Genomic DNA, 16,330 nt, shown 5'->3' on the forward strand with positions numbered 1-16,330 from the left:
CAAGAGAGAAAGGATGAGAAGAGAAGAAGGAAAAAAATAAAGGGTTCTTGGGTAACCCTCCCTCCTCCTTGGGTTCTTTTTTTTTTCGTGTCATGTCATTCCATGTATGTTGGATGTGCCCTCCTGTCGACCCGCCCGTCAAATCTCGTTTTCTCTCTCTCTGTTTCTCTTCCCCGATAATTACGTCTGCAGCACGCGAGATCTCATTTCCCCAGAGTGAGCAGGGGTTCGCCGAGTAGTCGTAGCAGCGGCAACAGGAACAACAACGACAGCGGCACCACCACCAGCACCAGCAATAGCAGCAATAGCAGCAACGGCGGAGGCGGCGACATCCCTTCTTCCCATCTGCAACAAACAGCATCTGCGAAATACATTACGCACATACATACTTACATACTACCACCACCACCACCACTACTCGTACAACAAGGGTCCCCCCCCCCCCCCCCTTTTTTCTTCCCCACCCCCGTCTTCTTCGTCTCTCGTCAAAACCACGATTACGCGACCAAAACGATTGCCAACGGCAAAAGCGAGAAAGACTAATAAAAAAAGAAAAGAAGAAGCAAAAAACGACTCGCGTGTTAAACCATGGCCGCCCTCGGACAAAACGTTGTTGACTTTGTGCAACGATTCCATAAGCTGCAATTGCAGCACGATACCAGCGATACTCTTATTCGGGTCCGTACTCACGCCCGCCCACCTACCCCCCCCAATCCCCACATACACGTCCATCATCCATCTCTCTCTGCTGGCGTTGGCTCCCCCGAGGCGGGTAGTAGAGGGGCGTTCAGGACCTCGCGGGGGGCCATCTCCAAGCTAGCAAGCTAGCCATTGTTTGCTTCACCGGGGGCAGGCAGGAAGCATGAAAGTCTTACACGCATGGGATAGTATAAAAGTTGGCTCACGCGTCGGTTCTTTTGACAGGACCTCCTCTTGTACTGCGATCGGATCGAAAGCAGTCTGCGGCTCCAGAACAAGAAGCTCTCGGAGGAGCTGGAGACGTGCAAGTTCAACCTCAGCGACACGGTCAACTCGAGACGGGACCTCTTGCACCAGCTGCAGACGCAGGAGGCGCAGACCACCTGGCTGGTAGAAGAGAACAGGTCCTTGAAGGTAGGCGGCGGGCCCATCACCGGGGGTTGGGGGCTCTCTCCGTGTGGCGGCTCCTCCTTCAAGAATGCAGGGCGCTGAGCAGATTCATGGCAGGATCGCAATGCATACATTCTGGTCATGATTGATGGCGACGGCTTAATTGTACGTCACGCAACCCCACCCCCCCTTTGCCTTGCTTGTTCGTCGAAAGACCCCCCGCCAGGCAAGCAGGCAGGCAGGCAGGCAGGCAGGCAGGCAGGCAGACTCTTCCCTTCTGACCATCCGTCTCAACAGTTCCGAGAGCAATGGACCCGGCAGGGCTTGGAAGGCGGCAAGAAGGCCGCCAAGGCGCTCCGAGAAGCCATCACCGAGCAGTGCGGCGACCGCGCAGACGACATCGAGATAGTGTGCAAGGTCATGACCAACATGGGGGCGCTCGGCAGGACGCTGGCCCGCGCCGGCGGCCTGGAAAGCTCCGTCGATATCAGGGACTTTGCCGCCGGCTTCACGAGCGCGTATGCCTCGTTTGATTTTGTCGATGTGGGCGCCGCCCCGGGCGCCGCGAGCTGCAAGCTGAAAGGTATGCATGCCCACTCTTTGCTGGCTGCAAGACAGACAGTCTAGGCGTCTGTTGTCGGTCGACGTTGTTTTTGCTGATTTTGTTTCCGACACTCGATGGATGCCGCCTCGTACAGATAACACGCGCTGGCACCTGCAAAATCAAAACTGCAAGCACATTTTACTGGGAATATCGCACGACTCGTCCTATGCCCCGTTTGTGAGCGAGATTCTCGAGGACGAGAGCACGCGACAGTGCATCACCGTGCTGGAGGGGGTGCCCGTGCCGCACGAACTGGCGTCGACCGAGGTCAAGATCATGGACATTGGCAAGAACCTCTTTCGCTGCGAGAGCCTCGGCAGCGGTATGTGCACGGCATGGGCCAACGGCGGCGGCGGCCCTCGGACGGCGAGCCCGGCGACGAGCGTGGCGTCGAGCAACATGATGATGACGCCGGGCAGCGGCAGCGGCAGCGGCAGCATGTCGTACGCCAACGTCACGTCGAGCGGCAGCCCGCCGCCGCAAATCACGGTGGCCCTGGCGCCCAGCAAGGCCTTCAGCCCGGTGACGCGGGCCAAGGTGCAGTACCAGCAGGTGCCGCCGCAGCAGCTGGACTGGCACCCGGGGGCGCGGGGGCTGGACGAGCCCATCACGGTGAGCGTGGCGGCGCTCGAGAACATCAAGAAGCGCAAGGACCACGACAAGCTGTGCAACAACCACTTTTTGCGCGGGCCCTGCACAAAGGGCGACTCGTGCATGTTTGTGCACAACTACAAGCCCACGGCCGACGAGATCAACGCCATCGCCGTGCTGGCGCGCCAGAACCCCTGCACCAGCGGCCAGGAGTGCGAGCTCGAGGGCTGCATCTACGGACACCACGTACGTTGTCATGCGTGTTTTTCTTTTCTCTTCCCCTTTTCCCCCCCCTTTTACTGTCTCGAGAGCGAGTTGACAGGCTAACAACGACGACGGCTGCCATTGCAAAAAGTGTCCGAGCATTAAAGACGGCGTCTGCTGCCACCCGTTTTGCAAGTTTGCCGAGGACGCACACCCGCCCGGCACAAAGTTTAGAAACTCGCATATCCGCGCCAACAGTTAGAGCACAAGCAAGAAACTTCGGATGACTACTACTCGGGTTCGTACCACAGCTTGAAGGGGCGGACCCGGACGGGCTCGGGCGGGGCTCGGGAACAGAGTGAGAGAGAGAGAGAGAGAGGTCAACGCGGGACCAGCTGGGGGACTGGCTCTTATAAAATGCAAAAAGGGGGCTATATAACTAGCTCAAGAACCGGAAAAGGTGAGGGGGGAAGAGAGGAAGGCGGACGGGGACGGTCGTTATACGTACAGGACAAGGCCTCGTTCGTTCCAACATACTTTGTATAATGTCTTCAAGTAATGGGAAAACAAGGGGGGGTTCTTATTTCTTGTTTGTGCCTTGCAGTCCACCTACGTACGCAGGGCCCCTGGCCGACTCAAAGCCCATCCATGCCTCATGCCACAATTCATGTTGGTTGGTTGGCCTTTCAGATGCCAGAGGGGTCGGACGGAGGGAACGCGGCGAGGGTCTTGCCTTGCCCGGCCTGGTCTACGCGGTTCAACGGCCTGTGGTTGCGAACCCGCGAGACTTTTTAATTGATTCAACGGGGTTGAGGTTGAGCAAGGTTGAGGTTGTTGTTGCCAAATGCCAATCCATCGATAGGAGGTGGTGGTGGGTGGAGCTTTGTCCCCCCACAGTCTGACGGCCGACCCCACCATTTATTTGCATGCTGGTCAAAATCCACCTCATCCTATGCCAGCACGACCACCACCAGACACCAGACCGCTGCGTGTGGTCCAAGTTTCAACCTCACCTCAACCTCAACCTCCTCGCCTTGTCCAAAAGACGACCAACTACGAACCCGCCGAATCCGCTCTACCACTACGACCGTTTGAGCGATCCGCCGTCGTCGCGCGCATAGATTTCTACCTGCTCCGGCGGGGCGCCTTTCTGCCTGCCTGCCTTTCTGCCTCCTTGGCTACTTACCTACCTTCCCTACGAAAGGAGAGGAAGGGGGAAGTGCGGGAACGCAAGGGAAGAGATCAAGAAATCAGGGGAGAAAAGACACATCACGAGGGTGGGCCAACGCAGAGCAAGCAGAGCAGAGAAGCAAGAGCACACAGCAGCACCAGCAGCCATGTCCCACCCCCGCGTGGAAGAAGTCTCCGACAGCGACCCGGACGCCATCTCCGACCCGGACGAGGGCGACATTGACGACTTTGTCGACACGGACATTATCCGGCGCGTCGTTCCCGACGACGACGACCAGGCCCGGCGCTCTTCACCGTCGCAGTCACAGTCACATCAACGTGCCGCCGCGCAGTCCCACATCCTCGACCCGGCCGACCTCAACCCCCTGCGAGCAGGCAATGGCGGCGGCGGCGGCGGCGGCGGCATCTCGCCCGACGAGCACGCCGCGTACATGGGCTTCCAGACGCTGTACCCCGTCTACTTTGACGCGACGCGCTCCCGCGCCGAGGGCCGCCGCGTGCCCGCCCACCTGGCCGTGCGCAACCCCCTCGCGCGCGACATCGCCAACGCCTGCTCCCGCCTGCGCCTGCAGACGCTCCTCGAGCCCGAGAAGACGCACCCCAAGGACTGGGCGAACCCGGGCCGCGTCAAGGTCGGCCTCAAGCATTCGTCTTCTTCCGTCGCTGTCGTCAAGAACAAGCACCACCTCTACACCCTCGTCGCCAGGCACCTCGCCGACAACCCCACCACGGAGAGCAGCGCCGGCCTGCGCCTGCGCGTCGGCGGCCAGCTCCAGCCCCCCGAGGGGAAGCCCTACCCGCGCCCCGCCGTGCCCCGCGGCTGGAAGATGGGCGACCTGCTGCCCTACCTCAGCCCCGCCATGACGGGCGGCGGCGTCTCCGAGAACCTCTTCAAGGACATGATGAAGGAGATGCAGGGCGGCGGGGACCCCATGGCCGCCCTCATGGCGAGCCAGCAGGCCGGTGCAGCCGGCGGCAGCGGCAGCGGCAGCGGCCTAGGTATGTTGGCGGCGGACGAGGGCGGTGCAGCCGGCGGCGGCGGCAAGAAGAAAAAGGACAAAAAGGCCAAGGGGAGGGCTTGATGGATGCACGGACGAGAGAGCCTTCCCTGCTTCCTCGCTCGCTGGCCCCTCCCCCCCGCGTGGACGAGGTTGTAGGTACCTTGGATGGTCAGTCGGCTGGTGTGTAGGGTTGTGCCGGGAGTGCGGTTACAGGACGGGCTCTGGACGTGGCAAGACATGTGGTCGATTGTTCGCCATGGATGCAGAGGTCCCATCAGTCAGATATATACCTCTGCGTGGGGGCAGAGTTGAGCCACCACGGACATGGTGCGGACCGTAAAACACACCTAAAATTCAAATCACAAAACGAGCACACCACGTAAATGCCTTGCTCCTTCCTGAATCAAGGTCATGCATGTGCCTTGTAGCATACGTGCTCAACGCTTCAGAGACCTCCCCCCACAACATGATCGAGACACTTGCAATATATCCGGTGCAATACATCTATATATACAAGTATAAACGCAATGTACGCCTCGCATCTTGTCTACGAGACCTCTCGGTCCGCTGGGTATCAATCCTTGCCTTCGTCATGCGCAGTACCCCATCTCATACGGCGGCGATCCTGCTCCCCTGCAGCGCCTCCCACTCGCGCGATCCCACAACCTGCACGCCATCTCTTCCGATGCCCATGCCGGCCATCATCGTCTTGCCGTCGCCGCGCGGCAGCCTAATCTGCAACTGTGCCGCCGGGTTGCCAACATGCCGTCTCGGACCGTCGTCCTTGCGAAGCGCGGCCGACTTCTTGACCACGGCGTCTTGCCACGAAGACAGCGCGGCGTAGTCCTCCATCTGCCTTGCGGCGTGGTACTGCGGCGTCGTCTTGGCCGGTCGCCACGCGAGTTTGTCCTTTGGCAGCGCCGAAAAGTCAAAGAGCGTCGCCGACGTCGCCACCTTGATCAGCTCGCCGAGTACGTCTTTGCCTTCGGTCTGGAGCAGCTTCTTCCGCTGCTCCGCGAGGCCCGCCGGCTTCACCAGAGGTTCGGCCAGCCAGTCGTAGCCCTGCTGTTCCTTGGTGCGAGCACGTCGGCTGTCCTCACGCAGGTACCGCACGGCAGATTGCAGGCTCTCAATGTCCCTCTTCAAGGCGTCCATCTCCCGAGCCGTTGCAACTGCACGTTCCTGCCCGGCCTTCATCCCTGCTGCATCCGCGCCGTCGGCATACGCCCGGCTGTCGCTCGCAATCTTCTTCCACTTGTCGCGCTCCGACTCGAGGTTCTTGAGCTCCCGGTCTTGCTTCTCGATGTCTTCCTTCAGACTCGTGACTTGCTCGCCCGACGCCTCGAGCTGCTTCTGCAAATTCGTGATGCGATCGACGTTAGCTTGCGCATCTCGCATGCGCGATTCCAGCGTCTCAATTTTAAGCACAGCGGTACTGAGGTGCTCATCACGCTGCGCAATTGTGCGGCGGGCCTCGTTATGCTCCTCCTTGAGTCGTCGCAACTCTTCCTCTGCGTCCACGGGCACCGTCTTGAGCGCCTTGAGTTCTTGCGATCGGAGACGCCAGGGAGCAGGGTTCATGTCAAACTCTTGTGACTGCTCCAGATCCGTAGCCAGCCCGGCCAGGTCAGTGACCTGACTGTTGACCGCGCGGAGCTTGGACAGGTAGTGCGATATCGAGTCCGTCTCCATGACCGCCCCCGTCTCCGTGGCAGCGGCTTGAATGACATCCTGGACCTCTTCGTGCGTAAAGGGCTCATTGCGGCCCTCATCCTGTGTGAAGAGCTTGTGGACGCTGTTGCCAATTTTTCGCGCCAGCGCAGCCAGCTCGAGACTGCCACTCTCGCATTGTTCAAAGGCCTCTCTCGTGTCTGGCGAAAGCGACAATGACCGCGTCTTGAGATCCTCCAAGGCTCGCACCGCTTTGCCGGCAATCACCTTGGTGCTCCTGGTCTGCGTAATGATCAAGTCGAACTGCTTGGCGAAATCGTGGCCAAGCTTGTAGTTGTCGGCCTCCTGACCCTCTGCCGGTAGCACGCGCTGCACCATGAGCTTCGTGGTGTTGAATGTCACGGCCGCGGATTCAAGGTGACTTTGAACAACCAGCGACCGCATGTGAACCTCGTCAGCAAAGTTGGACAGCCCACTAGAGATGTGAACCTCGGCGAGATGCGACATGAGAGCCACGGTGCGGTGCAATTCGTCTGCGCAAGTCTTCTCTTTCAGGTCGTCTCGTCGTAGTCCGTCAATCCAGACATTCAGCGCCCGCTCCACGGGCTCGAGCTCGTGTAGGGCATTCTGGTACTTTGAGAACCGCTCCATCGAGCAGTGGCTTATGTCGTTGACGAAGCGGTCGCACATGGCGGACACCCATACCAGCTTGTCAACAGCATCGCAGCCAGCAAAGACATCATCCTCATGACCGGGGTGGGGCTGGCCGCTGACACGCTCCCGGATGAAACCGTTCAGGAGGTTGGCCTTGAACGCAAGTCTGCGGAATCGCAACAGCGCAAGAACCGAGTCTTGGTCTTCCACGTAGGTGTCGGGCAAGAAGAGCCTAACAATCTCGAGATGTTTGCCTGCTTCCTCCGCTTCTAGCCGGCGAAGCTCCAAATCAATCGTCTTGACTTGTGCCTTGGCAGCGGAAAGCTGAAGCTTCATGTTGAGATCCATCATGGCTCTCGAGCGGTCATTGAGCTTCTCTGATTCACCCTCCGTGACTGCCTGAGAGGCCCGCATGTCCTCCAGGTCACCTTGCAAGCTGGTGACGAGCTCGCGGAATCTAGATAGGGTGTACTCCATGTCCTCGAAAGCCTCTTCTTGTTGGGCGGCCCGGCGTGCCTGCTCTGCAATGACGCTGTCCTTGAAGTCGAGGTCTTCTTGCATCTCTTTTTCGTTCTGGACATGGTTGGCTTCCAGCTCGTCGTTGATCTCTTTAAGGTTCTCCAGATCGTCGATGACAGCCTTGAGCTCCTCGATCTGCTCCGACATGCTCATGTTGCGGTCCGTGAGGTCCTCAATCATGTCTTCGGCGCCGAGGGCGTTGTCAAGCTGCTGGCGGAGATCATCAACCGCAGCCTCGGATTTGTCCAGCTTTTCTTTGGTCTTTGCATTCTCAGCCTTTACGGCGTTGAACTGTTTCAACTCATCCTCCAGTCCAGCGATCTGATCCCGAAGTCCCTCTTCTTGTTCTTGGGTTATGTCACGGAGCCTCAATAAGGCGTCACGCAGTCGTTCGTTGGTACGTTCCATCTGCAGCCAACCGGTGCTGGCGCGTTCCTCGGGCGTCATGCCTTTGCTGTACTCGGTGTTCTCTTCGCGCAGAATCTCGACTTCCAGCTCAAGCTCCTCAGTCTTTTGCTTGAGGGTCTCGAGCTCCATTTTCAGGACTTCGGCCGTCTCTTCTGCCATCTCTCGGTCCAGAGCGGCGAGTTCTAGTGCAGAGTCATGCTCGGCCTGCATAGCTTCCACAGATTCAAATCGGGCCTCGGCCTCCTTGAGCTGTTTCCTTAGCTCGGCATTCTCTTGCTGCTGCGGCTGATACTTTTGCTGGAGCTTCTGGATGATGGTCTCAAACTTGTCGCGTTCCCCCTGAACCTTGTCGAGCTGCTGAAGCTTGTCACGATCTTCGATTCGTTTTCGCTCGAGGACTCGAAGCTTGGCCTTCAAGTCCTCTATCTCTCGGCTTGCTGCGGTCGTGCCTGGGGTTCGAGACGCCGGTGCCGGTGCAGCCGGCCTCTTCGGAGGTGGTGTAGCAGATGTCCCGGGTGATGTTGCGGCGGCCATCTTCTCGAGCGCATTTGCCCTCCCCCGAGCCGGGCTGGTTGGCTGTGGTGCAATGATAGGTGCAGTACCCCTCACAGGCGACACTGGCGTGGTGTCGTCGGCCGAGCTGCTATCCCGTCCAGCTTGGGAATCGGCAGATGGACGGCGAGCAGCGTTGGGTTGGGAGAGTGCGCGTACACCTCCCGGCAACGCTCGGCCGGTCGACATCCGCGCAGTCACGGTGCTGGCTCTCGAAGTCACAGAGGATATGGAGGACTGTCGCGCAGTTCGAGTTGAGGGAAGTGCCGGTGGGCCCATTGAGGTCCGCTGTCCGCTTATTGAAGTTCGTGGCTTACTTCCGACGGACGAAACGCGAGCGTTCGAGGGTGTGCCCGTTCGCGATGCTGAAGAGCTGGAGGGGCCGCTCAGCTGCTTGGTGGGAGATTTTGCAGGAGACTTGATTTTGCGTCAGAATCATGGAGGCGGCCACTGTCAGGATGCTCACCCTAATGGCGCTCGTCGGACGAGACATCTTAGGCCCCGGGCTCGGACTTGGCGCGTTGATGCTCCGGCGCTTTGTCGAGGCCACGTCTCCGGCAGCGGCCGATGTCCTGCCGGACACGGGATTGAGGCTGCTCGGACGTGCTGGCTTCCGCGCCGCGGGAGGCTTTGCACTGGGTGGCTGAGCAAGAATGGTCACCATCATGGGCTTAACGAACATGCCATAGCCCATGGGACAGTCGAAGTAGCGCTCGCCTTGGACGCTGCCGTCGTTCTTCCCGGTCTTGTCCTCGAGCTCGACGCCGACCCATTCTCCCACCTGGAAGTGGGTTTGGCCGGCGAAGCGGACGATGCCTTTGCGGCCATCGCTGAGCTGGACCGTCTGGCCTGGTTTGAAGTCGGGCATTATAAGAGGCTGCTGAAGGGACGAGGGCGCATCGTGCCGGAGTCAGAACGTTGTGACGCTGCAGTGCAGGCCGTGGGCGGCGTGGATTGGTGACGATGCCGGGTCGTTGTTGACAATGAGGCTGCGCCAGGGGATGGTTGATGGATGGGGTGGGATGGGATGAGATGGAGCTTGGGTGGATCACATGTGGCTCCCCTAACATTGACAAAGAAACACGGAGACACTGGACGCGTTTTGGTGGACGCGCCCCATCCATCGCTGGGGTGCTATGCTGACCCAGCACTTAGCAGTAAAACAATACCCGGCCCCACTTCTCGGCCCCTGAAGCAGAGCATCGGCCAGGGGGGGGGAGGGGGGGGGGGGGCGCCCACCTAACGATTGATGCAATGGAGTACTAGAGGTACCTTCGTACTGTGCGAAGTACTGACGGGCTGGGCTGGTGCTCTCCTTCCCACACCAGCCGCACTTACAGGGCGTCTTCGCCCATCCAAGCAGGAGGAGCGCTACAAAAAAGTCGGCAACACGCACCTTCCGCCGATAGAGTAGAGGCTTTGATGCGAAGCGCCTAACCAAGGTGGCACTATCTACTGTAGATACTTTTATGGGAGCAATACCTACAGTACTAAGGGTGGCGGCCAATCTACTGCGGACATTTTGCACTTCGCATCGCATGGCCTTTTCCACCTGCACACTGGCAATCATGAACCATGCAGCGGTTGTGCAACACTTCAACGGTCATTAATTGGTCTCGTTACGTCCTTACAACGATGTCCTCCCTACAAGCTCGCAGGCTTGCCTGCCTCGCTCGGCACACAGCCCACGACATTGCGGTCGTTTCTGTCGACGTGCGGCATCGTGGGCGCTCATAGAGTGTCTGACCTCCATCCCTGAGGCAGCGTCTCGCGGAACGATCCCTCTCTCATCCATTCCATCACTTCAAAGGCTATCCTCCTCTCGGTGCCCTCATCCATCTCCTTATTCGAGGGCAACTTGACGAGGATCGAGCCCAGCCGCCGCGAAAGCTCGACAACCCTGCGACTGCCCGCCTCGTCGTCTTCAGCCGGCATGACGTGGACCACGAGGTCCGGACAGACAGTCCCACGCCACAGTGACGCCATCCACTGCCAATGATCCAGTGGCGAGTACGAGTCCTGGATTGGCATCGTGCAGGCGTACCTGTCCGATACTGTCAGGCTGAAGCCATCTCTGGCCAATGCCACCGGCATCTTAACGGTCAAGCCAGGTCCTTTGTCGTCTTCGGGCGGCGTGCACGCTTCGGTCGACCGGGCTTGGGCCACCACCCGCTCCCCGTCTGCCCTCTGGTCCTCGGCACTGGGGATGAGGGCCGTCTTCCCAGTGATATGGCGGCCAATTTGCTTCGACTTCTTCTGCCACGAGGATACGACGTCGAAATACGGTTCAAACGAATCGCCAAATTTGCTACCAGCACGGCTCAAGGACGACGCCTGCATCACCGACTCATGCTGAGGCGACTCGTCCTTCCACACCTTCAAGTCGATGTCGCCGCACGCCACCAGTGTCTTCTCGATAGCCGCGCCCACCTCTCGGAGCAGCCTCGCATTAGAGCCCTCCACCGCAATGAAAGCACCCCTTGTGACCCCAGGCCCAGCCTCCCTTGCCAGGGGCGGAGCGGTCCGACAGATGCTCGCAAGCACGGACAGCTTGCGGCTCAGGGGAATGGCCTTGATGCTGCCCTCCAAAGATGAGCTGCATAGTCCACGAGATTCTCGGGGGGGTGATTCCATGACGCCTGCCATGGGCAAGCTGACGCGACGGGTATCCAAGGAGGGCATACGAGACGGCGAAGGTGGCACCGACGACTGTAGGGGCGGCAGTCGAAGAGACTCGTCGAAGCCACTGTGCCGTCGATTGGACGGGTCTTTCTCCAGCCAGGACGTCGACGGCGATGGCCGAAACGGTGGAGGCATCGGGCCGCTCTGAGATCTCGGCAAATTCCCAAGCTCAGGTAGAGACGTTCGAACATAGGCATGAGCAGGAGTCTGCGGCGGGCCGTCTGTCCGCGCGACAGCTACTTCTCCGGGCTTCCTGCTCACATAACCGCTGAGGGATCCGTTGATGGGATGGTATCCACCCGCGTCGTTGGCCCGACGTCTCTTCATGCCCGGGGAGGTTGGCTCGCCATTCTCGACATCTCTGACGGATGGCAATTTGGTCGGAAATGGCAGTGCACTTGTTGGCGACTGCTCGAAGCTCGATCGGCGAGATCTGTCCGTGTCTGCTCGCTGGAGGCTGGGCCTGCCTTGAGATCCGGCCCCCATCTTGGCCGCCGGAGATAATGCAAAGGGCGTTGACGGCGTTTGCGGGGTAGCAGCGGCTCGTCCATGGCACTTTGGGCATCGACCTGGCTCCTCTGTCGGCGACGTGGTCCCCCATCCAGCCTGGGGCTTGTTCCCGCGGCGCGGCTGGTAGCGGTAGTTGGGGTACTGTGTCTGGTGGCGCTGCTTCTCCTCCTCGGCGAGGTTCTTCCAAGTCTGCTTCACTTCCTCGTCTTCATTCTTCCACTTCTCTCCGATGATTTTGGATATGTCTGGGTTGGACAGCTTGGGGTTGTCTGCCGTTACCTGCGCCTGGTGATGCTGGCGATACAGAATGAATGCTGGCCAACGAACCGTCTGTCAGCCTGGTCTTAGCTCAGAGCAGCGGCAAGCAAGTCTGGACTCCCACTTAGGGACTCGCTGACCACTCCATGCCCCATAACCACATCAATACGGAATGTCAGGCGCCGGAGGCGGGTGTTAAACAACGTCTTTTACTCACCATTTCGCGGCCTCGGGATTTTGGGAGCTGGTGTGCAAAGGCAGATGAGGTCCCTGGCGGTGTCTTGCCTCTGGGCGCCTGCGCCGCTGGCGCTTGGGGACTCTTGCATGCCGCGGTCGGCATCCACGGCGTGTATGGTGGAAGCCCGCTTTCTTGATGACGCGGATCGGAGAGGTGAGGGTGAGTGGCCCCCATCAGCCGCGGCGGCGATGCCAGCTGGCTGCTTGTACTGCTGTCCCAGGTCCACGTGACGGCGAACAGGAGCTCCGATGGCTTCCATGTGTCGAGCAGCCAGGGCGAGCACTTGTGTCATCGTTGCGAGACGCAAGGACGACGTGAAAAGGGCGCTACTGGCGGGCCGCGAGACGGTCTGCACTTACACCTGGGCCCAGCCGACAAGGGCGCTCTCGGCGTTGGGTCTTCGGGACGGGAAGACGACGACGATGAGTACGACGACGAGAACAATGAGAGTATAAGATGAGGACTGGAGCTCGACGATTGAGGACGGGATGAGCGGCGGTGGCAGGAAGATGCCAAGAATGAAGATGGAACGAGCCGTTGCCCGAGTGCCCAGGTCCTTTCCCTTTGTGAGAGGACGCTGGCATTTGGCCATTCACTCAACGTCCGCTCAGTGGACAATAGCAAACCCGGCTTCGGACAAGCTCGCTCGACAGGCCTGATCTCTCCGGCCCTTCTCTGCGTGCTGCGCTGCTGCCTTCAGTGTGCAGAGGGGCCAGTAAGATCCCCCCTACATGTCTCGGGAGTCCACCGGGGGGCGTCGACTGGCGTTCGCCCGCAGTCCAGTGAAGGTTTCTGGCCGGCGGACAAAGCGTGAGCTTGTTGCCTTTGTCTTTGGGGGCGCGAGCGTTTATCCTCTTTTATTTCCTCTCCGGACGCCGTTTCGACCTCGGTCGGAACGTTTCTGCGAGGAGGAGGGGGAAGAAGCCGGACGAAAATCGATCTCCCTCTTCCCCCTCCTCGCCCCCTGGCATCCATCCCGGCAGCGATATACCGCCGCGGGTCCTCTTCAACGCCCAGCCTCGAGGCAAAACCGCATGACACCCAACATTCTACCGTTGCGTCGCGCCTATTCGTCCTTGTCCGCGTCTCTCCGCTTCTGCAGGCTGGGCCCAACCTCGCCCTCTCCGCCGCAGCGGGCGACAATGTCGGCAGACGGGCCGCAGGAATGCGAAGCAGCGTCGGCCTGGAATGCTGCGCCCGCCTGAGACAAAGGACGAATGGCTGGCGCCAGCCCGAACGCGGTTTAAAGGGCCCCCGTTCCGCACGTGATGCTTGGAATCGGTCAATCGGTGAGGATGAGCCCAACGTGCGATCGTGGTGTGCTCCGCATGCGTGACTGACTTGCGTGCGCGGTGGTGCGTCCCATCATCTGCGCCCACCTCCTCCTCCACCACCGCCATCGCCAACCCCCCTCCCCGGACGGCGCCAGCCTGTCATGGTCGTGTGCGTGCGGCCCCCAAGCAGGCTTCTGCTTTTGTCTTGCGCCGTCTGTCTCTGCTGGTTGGCTTTCCAGGTTCCTGGATGTCTCAGCCGGCGCGCGATGCTCACGACGATACGCACCTCTCGCTCGCAGGCGCCTGCCATCCCATCCCCCTTCACCTTGGGCGCCGCTTCTGGGATGGGATGGATGGGTGGGTAGGAGGGGCGGGCGGCACAAAGATGGGCGAGGCGTCTTGTCATTTTTTTTTTACTTGTCTTTCCCCCGAAAAAGCTTGGAAGGACGCCAGAAAACCCAATGACAAGGCCCCTTGCCCCGTTCGGTGTTTCGCCCAAAGGGGGGGGAGCGGCGCCCCGTTATGGGCAATAGTATCGTCACTGTCTGTTTTTTTGGGATTCTCACGAGGCGTTGTTGTGCCCCTTCCCCCCGTCTCCCTTTTGGCCTCGTAAAGCAAGATAGAGTGAAAAACAAATAACCGTGAAAGTGGCATAATCTCCCCGGCGCCGGACCATCCGCCAAAATCAAAATCCCGTTGAAAAACCCTTGGCTACTCTTCGGGCCTCCGTCTCGCATAGTTACGCTTCCAAGTCTAAAGGGGTACCCTCTCTCTCTCTTCAGATTTATTTGTCGACGCGGCCGTCGGCTCCGCTTGCCTGGCTGCCTACGAAATGTAACCCCGTCCAGCCTCGGTGCTCAACAGCGTCGCGCTGCGCCGGGCGTCGAGGAACAGATCCTCGCACTCGGCCACGTCGGCGACGTCGATCTGGGAACGGCCGTTGGCCTTTGCGAGAATGCTGCCCAAGCCATGTCAGCGAGCGGCGCGAGCGGTCAACCAAGAGCGGTGAAGGCGGGTGAGATAGGGGGGGGGGAAACGAGGAAGGAGGACTCTCCGAAATCAGACCGGGCAACACCTTGTGTAACCGTTGTTGTTCGTTGGTTCTTGGCGTCGACTCCGGAGGCGGGTGGTATTCGAGAAAGTGGAAAAAGAAAAGAAAAAAATCAACTTACCTGGCAGGGGTCAGCAGCTGGAGGCAATACCGCAGACTGATGCGGACGCCGTGGTCCGAAATCTTATCGATGGCGGCGTCGCTGATGGAGACGCCCTCGGTGGAGGCGCGTATCCGCACAATCTTCTTGATCTCGTCGGCCTGGTAGGGCGCCGTGGGAATGATGAGCAGACGGGCCAGGAAGTCGGTAGGAATGCCGTGGGCCGCAACAATGTCGTCGGTGCCTCTTATTGTGCACATTCCGCGGTTCGACGCCAGCACCACAATGGGGGAGATGGGCGATTCCAGTGCTCGGTTGAGGTAGGTGAAGCACTCCACATCGAGCATGTGTGCCTGGTGGTGAAGACATGCGAGTCAGCGGCGCGCGCGCCCCCCTCCTGCGGGGGTGAAACATCCACCGCAGTCGAAAACAGCCAAGGGAACAGAAGGAAAGGAAAAAGAAAAGAAGAACATACCTCGTCGATGAACAAAACGCCCGGAACCAGCTCGGCCACGCCCTGGTCAATGTACTTGCTCACGACCTTGTTGATCTCGGCGCGCAGCTTCTCCGTGATCTCGGTCATCTTGGGCTTCATGAGCTGGCCCATCATGCTCATGATGTCCTGGCCGCCCTGGGGCCGCGCGTTGGCGACGTCGAGGTCGTGCAGGGTCACGTCCTGAACAATCTCCTTCTTCTTATGCACCTCGCCCTTGGGGATGGGCACGTACTCCTCGGCCTCGAGGTCGAACTCGGTGGCGTACGCGTCCGACCGGCCGACGCGCTTGCAGGCGCCCGTGTTGGCCTCGATGTAGATGACGTCGCCGACGGTGACCCTCTCCTTCTGGATCGCCTCGTAGATGCTGGGGTCCAGGCGCAGCTTCTTCTGGCCCTTGGCGCTCTTGAGCCCGATGAGCAGCGTGCTGATGGTCTTGCCGTACCCTCCCAGCGGGTTCTCGGCCTCCTCGGGCGTGAGCTCCGTGACCTCGCCCTCGTACACCTCCTTCGTCTCGCGGACCTTGAGGCCAATGGCCCTTCGGAAGTTCTCCATGAGCATCTCCGTCTTCTTGACTTCGGTCGAGTAGATCTCGCTGCCGACGATGGGGCAGAAGGGGATCTTGGTGCCGAGCTCCTGGCTGATGGCCAGCGCGAGGGCAGTCTTGCCGGTGCCGGGACCGCCTGCCAGCAATACCCCCCTACCGGCCATCTTATGAGCTCGAATCAGGTCGACGACGACGCCGCATGACTAGAAGACAGGCCGCCGCCCTTTGTCAGCTGCATTGGCCTCGATGGCGAGGCTCGTGACTTCGATGTGCAAGGTTGGGGAGCTTCGTACCTCTCTCGCGGAGGCCTGGCCCACAAAGCCGCCGGCCTGCGTCTCCGCGCGTCCATCGGACTTGAGGCCAAGGCCCTTGATGTGTGTATGCGCGGCCGTCCGGTTGTCGCGCTTGTTGCCCTTGACCTCGCTGATCTGGACCATTTTGGCGGTTTCGGGGCAGGCGCTGCCGGGGGCGTGTCAATCCGAGCCTGGCGTGCTGCGAGCTGTTGAACGAGGAGACGGTTTTTCTCTCAATTGCTTCCTCGCTATTGCGTGCTCGCCGTCAGGGCCGTTACGGGTTCGTGGATGGCGAATGAGGCTGGCGGCGATACACGGGGCGGCGAGGGTTCGAGATCTGGAGGTTTTTACCACTGGATGGGACCCCCAGCCTTGCAGGCTCTCTCTCGCCCTTGCGCGG

General features: G+C 60.0%; 5 protein-coding genes across 6 annotated transcripts; 2 read left to right on the plus strand and 3 right to left on the minus strand.

Annotated features, from left to right (window-relative positions):
- Positions 1-18: 18 nt before the first annotated feature.
- Positions 19-3,065, plus strand: JDV02_006147 (uncharacterized protein). Of its 2 annotated transcripts, XM_047987506.1 has the most exons (6): positions 19-678; positions 925-1,113; positions 1,207-1,254; positions 1,387-1,672; positions 1,788-2,530; positions 2,640-3,065. In XM_047987506.1, exons 1-6 carry the CDS (start codon positions 589-591, stop codon positions 2,748-2,750), a joined length of 1,467 nt encoding a protein of 488 aa, XP_047843491.1. In that variant the 5' UTR covers positions 19-588; the 3' UTR covers positions 2,751-3,065. The 2 variants fall into 2 exon arrangements, with proteins under 2 accessions (XP_047843491.1, XP_047843492.1); XM_047987507.1 differs by lacking the exon at positions 19-678 and having other exon boundaries at positions 712-1,254.
- Positions 3,066-3,447: 382 nt separating this feature from the next.
- Positions 3,448-5,057, plus strand: SEC65 (signal recognition particle subunit). The gene has a single exon (XM_047987508.1). It carries the CDS (start codon positions 3,826-3,828, stop codon positions 4,759-4,761), a length of 936 nt encoding a protein of 311 aa, XP_047843493.1. The 5' UTR covers positions 3,448-3,825; the 3' UTR covers positions 4,762-5,057.
- A 111-nt stretch (positions 5,058-5,168) lies between these two features.
- On the minus strand, positions 5,169-9,488 carry JDV02_006149 (uncharacterized protein). The gene is made up of 2 exons (XM_047987509.1): positions 8,951-9,488; positions 5,169-8,901 (listed from the first exon to the last, which is right to left on the minus strand). The coding sequence occupies exons 1-2, from the start codon at positions 9,350-9,352 to the stop codon at positions 5,290-5,292; spliced, it is 4,014 nt and encodes a 1,337-aa protein (XP_047843494.1). The 5' UTR covers positions 9,353-9,488; the 3' UTR covers positions 5,169-5,289.
- Positions 9,489-10,215: 727 nt separating this feature from the next.
- On the minus strand, positions 10,216-12,464 carry RFG1 (slightly ste11-like protein; the record flags this gene model as incomplete). Its single annotated transcript, XM_047987510.1, has 2 exons — positions 10,216-11,990; positions 12,152-12,464. The coding sequence occupies 2 exons, from the start codon at positions 12,462-12,464 to the stop codon at positions 10,216-10,218; spliced, it is 2,088 nt and encodes a 695-aa protein (XP_047843495.1).
- Positions 12,465-13,872: 1,408 nt separating this feature from the next.
- Positions 13,873-15,953, minus strand: RVB1 (RuvB ATP-dependent DNA helicase pontin). The gene is made up of 3 exons (XM_047987511.1): positions 15,073-15,953; positions 14,619-14,950; positions 13,873-14,404 (listed from the first exon to the last, which is right to left on the minus strand). The coding sequence occupies exons 1-3, from the start codon at positions 15,799-15,801 to the stop codon at positions 14,272-14,274; spliced, it is 1,194 nt and encodes a 397-aa protein (XP_047843496.1). The 5' UTR covers positions 15,802-15,953; the 3' UTR covers positions 13,873-14,271.
- Between the last annotated feature and the right edge of the window lie 377 nt (positions 15,954-16,330).

The sequence above is a fragment of the Purpureocillium takamizusanense genome, chromosome 5 (genome assembly GCF_022605165.1).
Source record: "Purpureocillium takamizusanense chromosome 5, complete sequence".
Classification (NCBI taxonomy): domain Eukaryota; kingdom Fungi; phylum Ascomycota; class Sordariomycetes; order Hypocreales; family Ophiocordycipitaceae; genus Purpureocillium; species Purpureocillium takamizusanense.